At 36.9% G+C, this 16,825-nt stretch overlaps 1 protein-coding gene across 1 annotated transcript in view; it reads left to right on the forward strand.

Moving 5' to 3' along the window:
* The window catches only part of GNAI1 (G protein subunit alpha i1), an 85,077-nt gene that overhangs the window by 38,874 nt on the left and 29,378 nt on the right, over positions 1 to 16,825 (forward strand). The window contains exon 3 of the mRNA XM_019451292.2: positions 16,768 to 16,810. Coding sequence (XP_019306837.1) covers positions 16,768 to 16,810 — 43 coding nt within the window. The remainder of the gene's footprint in view (positions 1 to 16,767; positions 16,811 to 16,825) is intronic.

Genomic DNA, 16,825 nt, shown 5'->3' on the forward strand with positions numbered 1-16,825 from the left:
CCTAAAATTTACTATACTGGTTTGGCTAAAAATATTTTATCACTGTTTTGGATGATCATTGAGATTATTTTTTTATGTTTACAGAGTTTGTATATTTCCTTTGGCCAGTTGTTCTTTGTTTTTTGTTTCTTCACTGTTACTTGTTCTATCCTTATTCTGTGCTTATTGGTTTCATCTTATCTGTTTTAAATAATAATTTTCTCATTATCCTTTTTGCTGCTGCTTTCCCTGATTATTTTTATTTTCATTACTTATTTGTCAGAATTTTAAAAAGTATATTCTTTTTTCTTGGATTTAAACTAGGGAGCAAGAATTGTGAGTTGAGAAATGACAATTGTAGGAAAATTCTGTGTCCTACGTTTGGCAGTTGGGTGACTTTTTCTAGTCACTTCCTTCTTTGTGAGCCCTTCTGGTTCTTTTTATTAAAAGCTTTATTAAGCTTTAAAATTACTATGTGTAAAATGATTGTCTTAAAAGCTTTTAACTTTTTCAAGTCCACAGGCTCAAATTTCCTCCTTCATGAATGTTTTGCTAGTACTAGAATAATACTAAAGTATAGAACTTACATCATTCTCTCATATCAAACACCACCTGTCTGCTTCGGTATAAAATCTTTGTACTTAACGCTTTAGATAAAATCACTAGTCTTCCAGCAAACTGTGCTGTCAGAAATGCTACACCATAGCAGAGGAAGGGGTGTAGAATGAAGGTTCCCTTTAGAAAAATTTTAATCATACTGAGCAAGAAACCAAGTGTTCTTGAAGGTTTGGGGAAGATTTTGTGGAAAGGAGGTAAATGGAATATGTATAATCAGGTTTTTAAAATATTATTCTTAAATTAGTTGTTGATTATTTTACAAAGTTTTTATTTTTTATTAATATTTTTTTGATTTTAGTTATTTATTTTGAGAGAGAGAGAGAGAGAGAGTAGGAGCCAGCCCAAGTAGGGGAGGTACAGAGAGAGAGGGAGAGAAAGAATCCCAGGGAGGCTCTGTGCTTGATGTCACAGTTCATGAGATTATGACCTGAGCTTGAAGTCAACAGTAGGGCACTTAACCAGCTGAACACCGAGACACCCCTTATTAACTTTTAAAAACATCTTCATTGAGGTATGATTCACCAAACACAAAATTTGCCAATTTAAAGTATATGAGTCAGCGATTTTTAGTATATTCACAATGTAGTGCAGCCATTACCGTAGTCCGTTTTAGAACATTTTTATTGGGGTGCCTGGGTGGCTCAGTCAGTTGAGCATCCAGCTGTGGCTCAAGATCATGTTCTTGTCGTTCATGGGTCTGAGCCCAGTGTCAGGCTCTGTGTGGACAGCTCAGAGCCTGGAGCCTATTTCAGATTCTGTGTCTCCCTCTCTGCCCTCTCCTGCTTGTGCTCAGTCTCTCTCAAAAATAAACAAACGTTTAAGAAAAGTAAAAAATAAACATTTTTTATTACCTCAAAAGAAACCTCATATCCTTTGTCAATAACCTTCCATTTCCCCTGAACCCCGCCTTACCCCCAGTTTTAAGCAACCACTAATCGTTTTGTCTCCAGATTTGACATCTTTGAACATTTCATGTAAATGGAATCCTATAATATGTGGTCTCTGTGTTTGACCTCTTTCACCTCTTTCACTCAGAATAATGTTTATAAAGTTCATCCATGTTATAACATCTATTGGTACTTTATTTCTTTTTATGGTGGAGTGATATCTATTGTTTGCATATATGGATTGGCCACATTTTATTTATTTGTTCATCAATTGATGGTAATGCTAAGAATAATGGTGCTAGGGGGCACCTGGGTGGCTTAGTCATTTAAGGGTCTAACTCTTGATTTAGGCTCAGGTTAGATTCAGGCTTCAGGCTTACTCACTGTTAAGAGATTGGGCCCCATGTTGGGCTCTGCTCTGGGTGTAGAGCCTGCTTAAAATTCTCTCTCTCTAGCTCTATCCTGGCCTCTCTCTCTCAAAAAAAAAAAAAAAAAAAAGCTGCTATGAACATTCAAGTATGATTTTTCCTGGTTTTATGTTTCATTTCTCTTGGGTATATATTTAGTAATAGAAATATTGGATCCAATGACAACTCTTTGTTTAACATTTTGAAGAACTGTCAGAATATTTTCCAAAGTGGCTGTCCCATTTTTACATTCCACTAGTGTATGACGAGGGTTCCAATTTCTCCACATCCTCCCCAATACTTATTATGATCTTACTCTTTGATTGTAGCCATTCTAGCAAGTGAGATAGCATCTTAGTGTGATTTTGATTTGCATTTCCCAGATGACTGTTGATGGTGAGTAGTTTTTCATGTTTATTAACTCTTCATGCTTAAGTATACTAAGTCCCTAGCAGAAGCCCTAACCTGGTATTTAGATCCACTAGTGAGGATGAAACAGGGGACAATCATATCTCTCCTTCATTCGAAGAGACACATTTTTCACATTTAACACCATGGTATCAGTGCATCTTATGCCAAGTGTTAATTAATATGGTTTTAGTGAAAACAGCTTGAAAAAAAAAATCCAGTTTTCATTTAAGAAGTTTACTAATCATGATTCCGTAGCCCTAGAGCAACTAGTTCAACTGGACACTAAAGTAGTCTCAAGTTGGGATCATATAAATTTTTCTCCTGCACTTCATCAGACAACACTTAAATAACTCATGATGTGAAGCCGTTTTGTTTTTATAAACCTTTCTGATTAGTGTGCCACTGCTTGCGAACCTGTTTTGTCATGTCAAAGGCAGTGATTGGGTGCATTATTTATCCTCATTTTTTGAATAAAAAATAGTTCCCTGTTTCCTGGTAAAAAATTAATATTGGGAAGGGGATATTTATGTGAGAATTTTTGCCTTTTTTCTTCTTTATAAGTTTGAGGTCTGTGTGTGTCAACGTGCATGAAGAAGGGCAGGGATTTAGTTAGAGCTGCCCCATCATTTATCATGGTTAGACTTGCTCTTGTTTGGTAGAGACAGCTGATGAGAAAAAACAGTAGAGCCTTGTCTTGTATTGATCTCCATGGAACTTTGACCCTGTATAGAAACTGGGAATGGCCAGAATGTATGAACTCAACCAAGTCTTTTATTAATGTTGTTTATATGAAGCCTACATTTTAACACAACTGCATGAGTCAGGATGGTACAAATAATTTTAATGATTTCCAGCAATGTAATACAGGGTTCTGTTGTGCCCCATTTCCTTCCTTCCTCCCTTCCTCCCTTCCTCCCTCCACCCCCTCCTTTAATTGTGATAAGAACACCTAACATGAGATTGACCCTCTTAACAAAATATTTAATGTACAATACAGTATTGTTAAGTATGTGGGAAATGTGGGGTTGGCCCATTTCTTCTTAATTTATATCTGCTGTAAAATGACATCTAGCAAAGCCGTGTATATGCCTTCTGTGATAGAGAACTGGGAGAATAACAATCCTATTGACAGATGATATTGTTTTATAGATTCTGACATCACATTATTAATAGATTATTACTTTTACTGAGCCAGATTTGCTTCTTTGTGATTTCTGTTATTGATCTTAATTCAGCCTTCTCTTCAGCCTTCTCTTTCTGCGTGACGGCTCCTCAGCTGTTTATCAGACATCTTCTTTTCCCTGATGTTTTTCTTCTTTTAACTTTTGCCTTTCTTGGAATGAAGTAGTTATAGACCTGTATGCCACCTCTCTGGACATCGTCGCATTTATCAATGTCCTTTCTAGAAGAGTGGTTAAAAAGAGTATTTCAGATGTTAATGGAGCAATGGGAAAGTAGAATAGGTTATATAGTTCTTATATTTTGGAATTATATGTACTTGTATATATCTTGTTTGTATTAACTTTTCTGTAACTTTCTACTGTCTTTTTATTAATTTAGTTCTTCTAGTGAATTACTAGATATATTCATTTAAGATACCTTTGTAGCAGGTGTTGATAAGTGAACACCTTATAAGGTTTTAAGTGGACTGTGTGTATTAATCATTTCCTACTAAGTAGCCTTTCCTTATCACACAATCTGCAGTGTTTCTGCCACCTGTTTCTCCCCCTCATGAAACCAGGGACCACAACTCTCATTTCCACTCACTCTGTCCTGAGTGTCTAGCATCAAGCCTTCTGTATAGAGGGTACTTCATATATGAAAGAAAAAAAATACTGTGATTGTTCATTTCCTTGACTGTCTACTTACATTCTGGATACAACTTCCTAGAATCAGAACCTTTGTCTTACTTAACTGACTTGATTGCCTAACAGTGTTGTTGACATCAAGATGCAAGAATTCTGGTGGTGTGGATTAGATAGATTATTTTGAAGATTTACAAGGCTAGAAAATGGTTGCAGGCATGTACAGAGGTAAGAATAAAAGGCATTTGGGTTCAAATCCTTTGCCAAGAATGCCGCACTGAGAAATTTGCATTGGGAGATTGAGGTAATTAAGTTTTGAATATGTTGATATGCAGGGGGAAATTTCCTCTGCACTGATGGGATTAGAATTTATCTGTCAAAAACTACCTGTCTTAAGAGGAGATCCTTAAAAAAACTGCAAACATACCTTGAGCATTTACTTTTAGTTAAAAATATGTAAGTATATTTTTATACCACAATTTTTTGATGTGGGATTGTATGAAAAACCCACAGCTAACATCATAGTGGTGAAAAATTGAGGGATTATGGCCTTTTTTGAGTGTGATTACAGTTCAGAGTTGTCTCTTTTGCATATCCAAAATGGACCCCTTATTTTCAATTTCTGTTTCTTTCATGTGAGAATTTAAAGATAACTGCAAAGGAATCTGAATGAAAAATTCTACTAGATTTAAAAAATGTTTTCCTCTCTCTATTTAACAGTGTCTCACACTGTTAAGGTAGAACAATAAAGTAAAAGGCACTTGGATCCCTAACATTATCACACTGATCCTGAGCTCCGAACTGCTTACACTTGGACTGCTGTGTGAAAGAGAGGTGGTATTCTTTCTTGTTTAAATCATTTCTTTTGCCTAAACCAAAATTTTTTGAAAACTTTAAATGTTTATATGCCAAAAGTATGGTGTCACATAGAAATGATTTACTTATTTACTTTATTTTTTCATAATGGTAAGTGTAGTCTTCAGTTCCCGTCTCCTATATCCCCATCTCCCCACCCACCTTCCTCTGGTAACTATCATTTTGTTCTCTATAATTAAGTGTGTGTGTGTGTGTGTGTGTGTCTTTGCTCATTTCTTTTGTTTTTTAAATTCTGCATATGAATGAAATAATCCTATGGTATTTGTCTCTCTCTCACAGATTTATTTATTTCACTTAGTATTATACTCTCTAGCTCCATCAGTGATGTTGCAAATAGCAAGATTTCATTCTTTTCTATGGCTGAATAATACTCCATTCTATGCTATTCCATTCCAGTATACCACTTCTTTATCCATTCATCTATTCTTGGACACTTGGGCTGCTGCCATAGTTTGGCTATTTTACACAATGCTGCATAAACATAGGGGTGCATGTATCCCTTTGAATTAGTGTTTTTGTGTTTTTTGTGTAAATACTTAGTAGTGTGTTTCATGGATAATAGGGTAGTTCTGTTCTTATTTTTTGAGGGAACCTCCATACTGTTTTCTACAATGGCTGTACCAGTTTACATTCCTACCAACAGTGTACTCAGGTTCCTTGTTATCCATATCCATGCCAACACTTGTTGTTTTTTGTGTTTTTTATTTTGGCCATTCTGACAGATGTGAGGTGATATCTCATTGTAGTTTCGATTTGCATTTCCGTGATGGTGATTGATGTTGAGCATCTTTTCACGTGTTTGGCCATCTGGATGTCAGCTTTGGAGAAATATCTGTTCGTGTCTTCTGCCCCTTTTTTAAATTGGATTATTTGTTTTTGGGGTATTGAGCTGTATAAGTTCTTTATATATTTTGCATACTAACCTTTTTTCAAATATGTCATTTGCAAATATCTTCTCTTATTCAGTAGATTGCCTTTTAGTTTAGTTGCTGTTTTTCTTTGCTGTGTAGAAATTTTATCTTGGTGTAGTCCCAGTAGTTTATTTTCGCTTTTATTTCCTTTGCCTTACGAGACCTATGTAGAAAGATGTTGCTATGGCCTATGTCAGAGATTAATGCCTGTGTTGTCTTCGAGGATTTTTATGTTTCCAGGTCTCACACTTAGGTCTTCAGTCCATTTTGTGTTTATTTTTGTGTGTGGTGAAAGAAAGTGGTCTAGTTTCATTCTTTGGCGTATGGTTGTCCAATTTCCCCAGTACCATTTGATGAAGAGATCGTCTTTTTCCCATTGTGTATTCATTCATTTCTCCTTTGTCGGAGATTAAATGACCATATAATTGTGGGTGTATTTCTGGGTTTTTCTGTTCTGTTCCATACTACCAAAAGCATGGTGTCACAGAAATGATTTCATTTGAGTTGGTGAAAATACAAAAGTAGAATGGTAGTATATGCATCGGATTACTTTCTAGAGGAAAACTTTTAAAGTGGTGTTATACATCACGTGTATAACAACACATGCTCCTCTGTGTCCCTTTTGATAATTTGTCAGAGCAGGCTGTGGTGGTGTTTGGGATACCATTTTTATTTTAGTTTAGCCTAAAATCAACCTACCTCCTGCTAAACCCCTACCTGCTAATTATAATTAGTAGAGAAAGTTACAAAATGTTCAATGTTGCTTAAGCCTTAGTCCAATATGATTAAACAGCCCATTTATTTTTTTATTGAAGTATTATTAACATGCAGTGTTGTATTAGCTTGAGATGTACAACATTGATTTCACAATTCTATACATTACTCAATGCTAATCACAAAAGTGTGGTCACCATCTGTCATCATACAGTGCGATTACAATATTATTGACTACATCCCTTATGCTGTACTTTTTATTTCCGTGACTTACTAATTTAGAAACTGGAGGATTATACTGCTTAATCCCCTTCACCTGTTTTGTGCATCATTCCCTGCCCTCCATACAAATACACACACCTCTCCTCTGGAAACCATCACCTTGTTCTCTGTATTTATGAGTCTATTTGTTTTTGTTGTTGTTTGGTTTTTTGCTTTTTAGGTTTCACATATAAGTGAAATCATAGGGTATTTGATTAGCATAATACTCTCTAGGTCCATCCATGTTGCATATGGCAAGATTTCATTCTTTTTAATGGCTGAGTAAACAGTCTGTATGGTTTTCAGATGAAAATGTTTTATCACTTGCCATCCTCCCTTCCTGGCTGTTATCCATAATTGGTGTGAGGGTCAGTGTGTGAGTGGGAAGAAAGGGCAGAGTGACTTACTACAACTCATTGTAACGGGGACAAAGTAGTCCCTTAGATGTATTGTGCTCTGTCTCTTCTAGTCATGAACATGATAGCTCTTACCTAGGTGGCCCTGGTATCACAATCAAAGTGTCTGGTGCAATCAGTGATGGTTGCATAGAGCCTTCCTGCTTGAGCTGCCTCTAACTGCGGGCCTCATAATCTCTCACCTAAGTCTGTGTAGGGCTGTGGTCATCCCACCTGCTATAATGGGCCATGTAGTAAACCCAGTGTCTGTCAACTTAGTTTCCACATTTCCTGAAAATAGGATGTGCCTTGGTTGGTAAGGAACAACCTCAGATGCTCCCCCACCTAAACATAGTGTGGTCCTTTTTAGTGTCCATGTTGATAAAGGGCTCCATTTAGGATAAAGTAGGGGGCGGTAGGGATGATCATGAAAGTTTGGGTAGTAAAAGTAATTTGCTGTGATTAGAATGTGAGATTTATATACATGAGTGATGATATGGGGATATGAGTTGAAGCAAATGAGATTTTAAAAGATAATTTTATTCATATTCAATCGAGAGATATGACCCAAGTTTTTCTAAATAAAGTGCATAATTTTGAGTCAGTATTATTATGTACAATGTAAAAATTTAGAAATTACAGAAATATTTGCAGAATAAAATTGTCTTACTCAGATATAAGCATTTTTTGATGTATTTATTTTAATGTAATTTTTTGCATGAATATATATTTATAGCTTAATACTATATATGTTTCTTTTTATCTACAAATTATTTTTTTCTTGGTCAGTTGATGTTAATTCATTATACATTAAGTCTATACTCATTAATTACTGATTTCTTTGCCTTTCACTTTATTTATGGTGATGTTTTTAAAAAAATGTTCATAGGTTTGGGGACTTCTTTATATGGTTATATATTTGCTTATATATTTAAACTAGACAGCTCTTAAAAAATTTGTCAGCATAGTGGTGCCTAGGTAGCTCAGTTGGTTGAGTGTCCAACTCTTGATTTTAGCTCAGATAATGATCCCAGGGTCATGGGATTGAACCCTGTGCCCTGCACTGTGCTGAGCATGGAGCCTGGCTGATATTCTCTCTCCCCCTCTGCCCTCTCCCCCTCTGCCCTCTCCCCAGCTCATGTGCTCTCTCTCTAAAATTAACTAACTAAATAAATAAGTAAACTCATCAGCCTAAAGGGGGGGAGCCAAGTTTCTGCCTTCTCATTGCCCCAGCATCCCCTGAGCATTGTCTTAATATACATGCTTAGAAGAAGACCATAGGCACACCTAATTTCTGGCTCATACAAAGGATGAGGAGAGAGAATCCAAGTTTACATTTTTCTTTTACACAAATCATTTCCTTTGATGAGAAATGTGTTGATGTGGTTTACACCTAGCAGCAAGTGAGGACGGAAAATATAGTCTTTAGTTGCCATGTTCCCAGCCACTACTCCTGTTACAATAGGTGAGAACCCATTTTAATGGGCAATCACAAGCTTCCACCACACTTTTCCTTTATTTTTTCCGGTTTTTAACAGAATTCTCCTTTTCCACAGTTCATGGAAATATTGTTACATTTTCTAATACTTTCTTCATGGTGTATTTCCTGCCTGCCTGCCAGCCAGCGAATATGTTTACTTCACTCCTGCCATGTGCTAAGTGTAGGAGAAAACTTGGAGGACATCATGGTGAAAAACATCAGGGCTCCCTTCCTTCATAGCTTATAGTCCAGGGCGTGAGAAAGACATTAAACCAGCAATTCTAGGAGTGACCCATGGGCCTAGGGGTCTCTGGACCGTTTTCATAATTGTACTAAGATGGTATTTGCCTTTTTAATTGTGTTGTTATTTGTTGTGATAGAACCAAGATAATAATAGGTCAAAATACTGAATCATGTCAAAAGCACTAAATTGTACTAATAGTCATTGTATTCTTCACTACTGTGCACTTGTGATAAAAAATGCTCAAGTTGTAAAAATCATTGTTAAATCTTGACCATTAGGTACATACCTCTTCAATATGCTGTGTAACCAAATATGAAATATACCAAAGTATGCTGCCATATTCCAAACCATGTTTGTTATCTTGAGGAAAGATAGTTGTAGGATTAAGTTGTGAATTGAACTAGTTGCTTTTTTCCTGGAATACCATTTATACTTGAAAGAAATTGTGGTATAGTCCTACTTGGGGATTTGGCAGAGTTAGTCTGTCATTGCAAGGAAAATAGCTAACAGTGTTTGTTGCCAATAATAAAATTAAAGGTTTTAAGCAAAAAAAAATTTTTTTTGAAAATTTAAAAAACTTATCCATAGCACTGAGAGCTTGATATCTTTCCAAGACTTAAAGTCTTTTCTGATGATTATGGGTAATATTAATAAGATGATTATATACATATAATATAGATAATATATATTGTTATTATTTGGTATTAAAAATACATCAACATTCAATTCTGCACAGCTCAGTGAACTAATTTTCAAATCAAACATGGGTAAAATACCCATCCAAGTACAAGATAGACCAATGAGCTGTAATGTATCAAAGTACGAAAAGTTTATAGAAATGCGTTATGACCAGTCTTTAAACTACCCTTTTTTATTTATTTTTTAAATCTTTTTTAAAAATGTTTTATTTATTTATTTTTGAGAGAGAAAGAACACAAGCAGGGGAGGGGCAGAGAGAGAGGGAGACACAGAATCTGAAGCAAGCTTCAGGCTCCAAGTTTTCAGTTCAGAGCCTGATGCAGGACTTGAACCCATGAACTGTGTGTGAGATCATGACCTGAGTCAAAGACCATTAACCAACTGAGCCACCGAGGTACCCCAAAGCTACCCTTTTTAAAATTTTGGTATAGAATCAAAGAAGGCTATCTACAGTTATCTGTAAGTGCTGTTAAATTGCTGTTCCCTTTTCTAATAATTACATAATTATGTGAAAATAGTTTTTTTATGTACCTCAACCAAAGTAAAAAGTAATTGCACTATATTAAATGCAGGGAATTGAGAACCCAGCTGCCTTTTAATAACCTATTTGCAGAAATGTAAAGCAGTATTACTTATCTCACTTTTTGGAACAGGGGAGACCTAGTCAACAACTAAATGATTACAGTTACTCTGATCACTAATCCAGAAAAAAAAAGGAGGTGACCTTTCTTTTACCTCTTTCGTCTACCTGGTTCTTTGTCTTTAGCTTCCATCAGAATCACTCTGAGGGTTTGTTAAAATACAGATTGTTGGGCCCCCTCCCAGAGTGTCTGATTCAGTAAGTTCTGGGTGGGTTCTAGGAATGTATATTTCTTAAGTGTTGGTGATAGTGTTAGTCTTGAAATCATACTTTGAGAACCATTGTTCTGTTCCTTTGGATTTACTGAACAAATGTGTATGAGTTTACCATCTGTGGGAAGAAAAAAAATTAAGTTTATTTTAAGAGTGTGTGTGCAAGTGGGGGAGGAGCAGAGATAGAGGGAGAGAGAGAATCCCAAGCAGGCTCCACACTCGGCATGGAGCCTGATGCAGGGCTCAGTCTCATGACCTTGAGATCATGACCTAAGCCGAAATCAAGACTCAGATACTCAACCAACTGAGCCACCTAGGTAACCCAAAAGATCAGAGCTTTTAAAAGGTAAGTAGTACAGATATAGAAACAATGACTGGAAGTGTTTGTAGTTGCCAGACTTGGGGAGGTAATTAAAAATTAAACAATAGGATGTCAAGAACTATTCAATATTTGAGGCTTTACCTTACTTACAAGCTAACACATTAGCTTACTGCAGTTGTATGCTAACTTCTGTCTTCAGAAGACAGGAGTTGCCTGGTTCAGAGATAAAAAGGACTTTATTACAACAATTGTAGTTGCCAGAAGATCTGTATTTATGGCCATTTACCAAACCCCAGTACCTTAAGAGCAACATGAAGAGAGCCACCTGATGACCGCACAAGCATTGGGATATGTTGGGGTAGAGGAAACCTGAATTGACATGGTCTGCCAGGAAAAAGCTTCCTGTGCTGCCCACAGTTGTCTCCTTTTGTCCTACCTTTCTAGAGTAGTCTTGAGTGTGCAGTCATTCTTGCTCAGTGTAGTAGTATGGGACCTATTTCAGGCATGAATGGCTTAGGGATTAGTTTTATGGAGAGTTAACATTGAGAAAGTCCAGGGACTCCTGGCTCATTTGGTTAAACATCTGACTTCAGCTCGGGTCATGATTTCCTGGTTCACATGTTTGAGCCCTGTGTCGGGCTCTCTGCTGACAGCTCAGAGCCTGGAGCCTGCTTCAGATTCTGTATCTCCCTCTTTCTCTGCCCCTCACCTGCTGGTGCTGTCTCTGTCTCTCTGTCTGTCTCTCTTAAAAAAATTGAGAAAGTTGGTCATTTGGGCAAACTAGATTCTGGTGTTTATAGTCATTATCAAATTGTTATATCTTAGAATGCCAGATATATTCCATAAATATGTATATATTTATTTAAATAGTTCATAGCTTCTTATAGCCAACTTAGAAAGATTTTTAGGTTATGATTCCTGTTGAGGAATGATAATTAGAAACAAAATCTTCTCCCAACCCAGACATCCTCCTTACAAAGGTAGCAGAGAAAGAAAACATTTTTATCAATTTTTGAATAAGCATTGAACCAGAGTTTGGTGTATGTTAGAGGCAGTCAACTAAGAGATTGCAAAGATGGAAAGGAATCTCATTCCATATATAGCCAAATGAATACAACTTAACTACATACATGTTTTCAAGTTAGATTTAACTAGTTTTTAAGTAAGAGGCTTGACAGCCTTATACACATACTTCATCTTAACTTTGTTAGTTGGATAGACCATTTGTGTTAGCTAATTGGCCTTACCCAAAGGAGAAACACATCTCATATCTTTATGACAGGAGGTAGCTTTGCATCTTGGAGCAAGGTACCCACCCAAGTTAGGCTCCTACCCTTCCACAGAAAATGGAAGATAGGGTTGCTATCTCTCTTGATGTTTACATTTCAAAGAAATGGCTGCCAGTCTCTTGAGAAAGACATTCTGGGTCATAAAGCTGACCAAAACAAGGCCTATTTGTTTTTCTTTTCGTTTTTTGTTTTTTTTTTTTTAATGTTTATTTGTTTTTGAGAGAGAGACACATACAGAGCATGAATGGGGGAGAGTCAAAGAAAGATGAAGACATAGAATTCGAAGCAGGCTCCAGGCTCCAAGCTGTCAGCACAGAGCCTGATGCGAGGCTCGAACCCTGAGCCCTGAGCCAAAGTTGGACACTTAACCGACTGAGCCACCCAGGCTCCCTGGCCTGTTGTTTTTCTGAAGTGTGTGTGTGTGTGTGTGTGTGTGTGTGTATCACACACAAATTTGGAAGAGGAAAAAAGGTACTTACAATTCTAATTTTTCTGAAGTAAATGTTCTAAGGATAAGGAGGGGACCATTATCTCTACCCGTACTTTCAGAGGGTTTAATAAAGCCTCATATCTTTATTTTTATTTTTGTTTTTATTTGATTTATTATCATTTTTTATTTTAGAACATGTGAGTGGAAGAGAGGGGCAGAGGGAGAGAGAGATGCTCAACCGACTGGGTCACCCTTGTGTAGCACCATGATAAACAGAAGTGACTTTAAATGCAACTTGTAATTTGGTTTTATTCTCATTTAAACTAAACTGTAATGTAGTTTTATTCAGTGTAAAATTTTGAAATTGTTAAATTCTACATGAAATTTGCATTTCTTAAAAGTGGAATGTCAGGAATTCAGAATAAAATAACTAAATCACCATTTTAATAGCTGAATTGCATGTGATACTGGGCAGCTTGAATCCTGAACCAAGAAATAAATGTTATAAATGTGACCCTAAGCAGAGAATTGGACAAAGAATATTCTTGGGGGCAGGGGGGAATAATGAGTGTTTGGAAGAGGTTAGAGGTTCTTTGTCTTTAAATTACTTGCAGTTAAAACTTCAGATTTACTATACTGCCCTTTAACAAAATCAGGGGCAGATACTATTTGATTGTTATTTTATAATGGTAAATTATATAATCCTAGTGAAAGAATTAGAATCTAGCCAAGGGTTACTTTACTTAGATCTTGATTTGGTTTTTGGTTCCATCCTCCTGCTTGTCCTAAGTGAATGTGTTTCCCTTTCCCAAATCTCATTGTTAATAGGTGGCTATGCACATGTGACCCCAGACTGCGATGAATTTCCTTCCTCTCAGTGTTACTGTGGTGGTGCTCTTTGCTACCATCTGAATGATGCGTTATCATCAGATGCTGAGCTCCATTTCATACACCTGCTGGGTTTATTACTGTTTGCTCTCAGAGATGCAATTTTCTTTCTTTTTTTTTTTAAGTTTATTTTGAGATAGAGCAAAAGCAAGGGAGGGGGTAGAGAAAGAGGCAGAGAGAAAACCCCAAGCAGGCTCCATACCATCAGTGCAGAACCTGATGTGGGGCTTGAACTCATGAACTGTGAGATCATGACCTGAGCTGAAACCAAGAGTTGGATGCTTAACCAGCTGAGCCACCCAGGTGCCCCAAAGATGCAATTTTCTATTAGCCACTTCCTCCTTAAAGAGAGGCCCGAGGGACCCTCTCAGTGATCCCAACTTTGACTTTATAACTATTGGCTTACTGGCCTACCATGATCATATTGCACACCTCCGTGGCCCTTTGCGAGTTAAAATCTCCCTTCCTAGAACTCTGAAGTCTCTCATTTCACAGTGACCAGCTTGTTCACAGTTACTTCATAAAGTCTCTTAGTCACCTTGACCGGCCTGACCTTGCGACCACAGTGGTCACACACTTTGATCTTTCCATACGTACATAGTGTATATTCCTTGTTTCTCCTTGAAAGAAGGGTGCTCCCAACTCTTTATAATCTGCCTCTGGATTTAAAGGGAAAAGCAATAGCTGCCTAGTTAGGTATTGCTAGGAAAATTGATCCTTTCCTCCTTTCCCCTGCCCTTCCACTACTTCGGAGATTTTTTTTTTTTTTTTTCCAGTATCGCTTCATGTCAGTCTCTCAAACACTATTGTGCTAAGATTTGTAAAGAACAACTTTTAACTCTTTTCTGTGTGCTGTGTGGGAAGAATACCAGTATTTAGAATGTTGGAACCCTAAGCAGGCAGCATTTGTAATTTTCCTATTAGGAGAATGTCTGCATGAAAATGAGAACTGAAAACTAATTACATAAATTGCTAAGCTTTGAAAGACTCTTTTCAGCATTTTTGCCTCTAGGATATCTATTCCTCAAAGAGCACCTTGTGACTAACGAAGAAATTAGGTGGATATCCAATTAATAACACTCCCATCCTCAATCTTTAATGGTAAACAGATTTCAGGATATTTTGAACCACAAGCCATTGACCAAGATGCTCCTTGCAAAGTAATCTAAGTGTCCCATGTTATTATTTTAAAAGATATGAAATGAATCAGAAGTTAATATTAGGAAAATGTTTTTTCTTGTTAAGATTATAAAATTCTCATGTTAACTCATAATTTTTTTTTTCTATTTCTGATTTTACCCCACTTGGCTCTCAGACCTCACTGGCTTGTATAATGTGAGCCTTTCTCTGGGACTTTCAGTTGTTGAGTTTGACTAAGAATGGTCTGTGGTTCATCAAAGCTCACTATGCCAGTGGAATCACCACTTCTGTAGGTGGTTATGGGGATCTGGAAGGTCTCATCTTCACAGCATGGCTGCTACTGACTAGCTTGGCAGTGCTCTAGAAACCCAGAGGGCCGTCTTGAAGATAGCCCTGCCGGGAACTGCCTAGGGTATGTTAGGTGGGTGGATCTCTCTTGAATGAGAGAAATGTGTGAGCCATAATGCCTACAATGGTGCTTTTCACAGAGCCAAGTACACTGTTGCTGATTAATAAATAATGGATTGTTTATCTTGGAATTGTTTTTATTGGCAGATGCCCTGAAAGAATCAAAGGCTGTCTATAAATGAAGAATGCCCTCATTATTTATTCAGCTCCCGCTTTTCTACTTAATGTGCTGGTATCTTGAGAAAATTTCTTAAATATTAAATCACAAGTAAAGTTTAAGCAGCTTTTTTCCCCTAGATTTTTAAATACGCCGTTTAACTATGATCTGTTCTCAGATGTCTCTGATTGGGTGTATGTGTGTGTGTGTGTGTGTGTGTGTGTGTGTGTGTGTGTGTAGCTGGAGAGGGATGGGAGCAAAAGGAACAGCGCCCAGAAGTTTGACATCTAATTATAATAGGCACAAATAGCTTAAATAAATGCAAGTACATTTTGGGGTTGATTGTGTGTCTAGCACAAGTTAGGGGCTGAGACTTCAAGAAATATTCACGGAAACGTGCAGAGTGAGGGGCAGCAGGGATCACAGGGGTAGTGGCTCAGGAAAGGTTGATAAAGGAGGTGAATTTATGGTTGGTGGAGGATAACCAGGGTGGTAATAAGAAGCAGAGTAAATTAAATTTCGGCAGGGGAAACAGTATGTTTGAAGACTTGTGGTGTGGTCACAGTAGGTATTCTCGGAACTGTAAGTTGTTCAGTAATGCTGGATCAGAAAACACTGTAGGAATGGCCGTAGGAAAATGGGGCCCAGATAATAAAAATCCTAGCTGTGTCTCTCAAACCGTGATAAATAGCTCTATGATATGTAGCCCTGGCCAAAGACAACATGAAGGGAAATGATAGACTTGTCTTATCTTCTTTGGTGTCCTTTGCTCAGATGTTCTCTGTATCTAGCAATCAGAACGATCCTGACAAATAGTTGATATGATGTGATGTAAAGGTATCAGCTACTGTTAAGTGTGAAGCATAAAAGGGCTCTACTTTTATGAAGGGCTGTTTCCTTAGTAATATTTTTATCTTATGATGGCATAATGCTAGGAACCCAGATTGTGAAGAGACCTTGCGTATATGTAGAAAGTGAAGGAGCATTTTGAAAATGGATTTTTGACTTGGGTGACAGGAAAGCTGGAAGAACATGGGGGAGAGACATTTCTGTCCTCCATACCATTGGATCACCATGCTAGCACATTATGTTGGCCTTGTGTCAGATGTTTAATAACGGTGGTTGAACATGCATTGCATAGACATAACTTTTAATAATATTTTTAAATTATTTGTTGTATGGTTTGGACACCACTGCCATCTACTTCATATCTGTGATGAAGCAAAGGTTAAAATTAGAATAACTGACCAAACAGAACATCTTCCAAGAAGGAGCAAAATTTTAAATAAAACTAATTTATAGTGCTTAAGTTTAAGTTATAGAATTGAATATTTTTATTGCTTTAGTGAATATACACAGACAGCAATAAAAATATTTTTTAGTTGAGTTTATTGAATTTAAGTATTATGAAGTAATAAACAAAAGGGACTTATTCTTGATAATTTTTCTATATGTTTGGAAACCATTAAAGATTGTTTTGATATCGAATAAAATTCAGCTGTTCAGAGACAGAGAAGGTGTGTATGTGTGCCTGTTTTGGATTGGATATAGCACAAGGATGCAGTTAGAAATCCTTTATTTTACTTTTTTTTAGGTGCTGGTGAATCTGGGAAAAGCACAATTGTGAAGCAAATGAAGTAAGTAGACTTAAA

Source organism: Panthera pardus, unplaced genomic scaffold, assembly GCF_024362965.1.
Source record: "Panthera pardus isolate Hobbes unplaced genomic scaffold, ASM2436296v1 HiC_scaffold_8, whole genome shotgun sequence".
In the NCBI taxonomy this organism is placed as follows: Eukaryota; Metazoa; Chordata; class Mammalia; order Carnivora; family Felidae; genus Panthera; species Panthera pardus.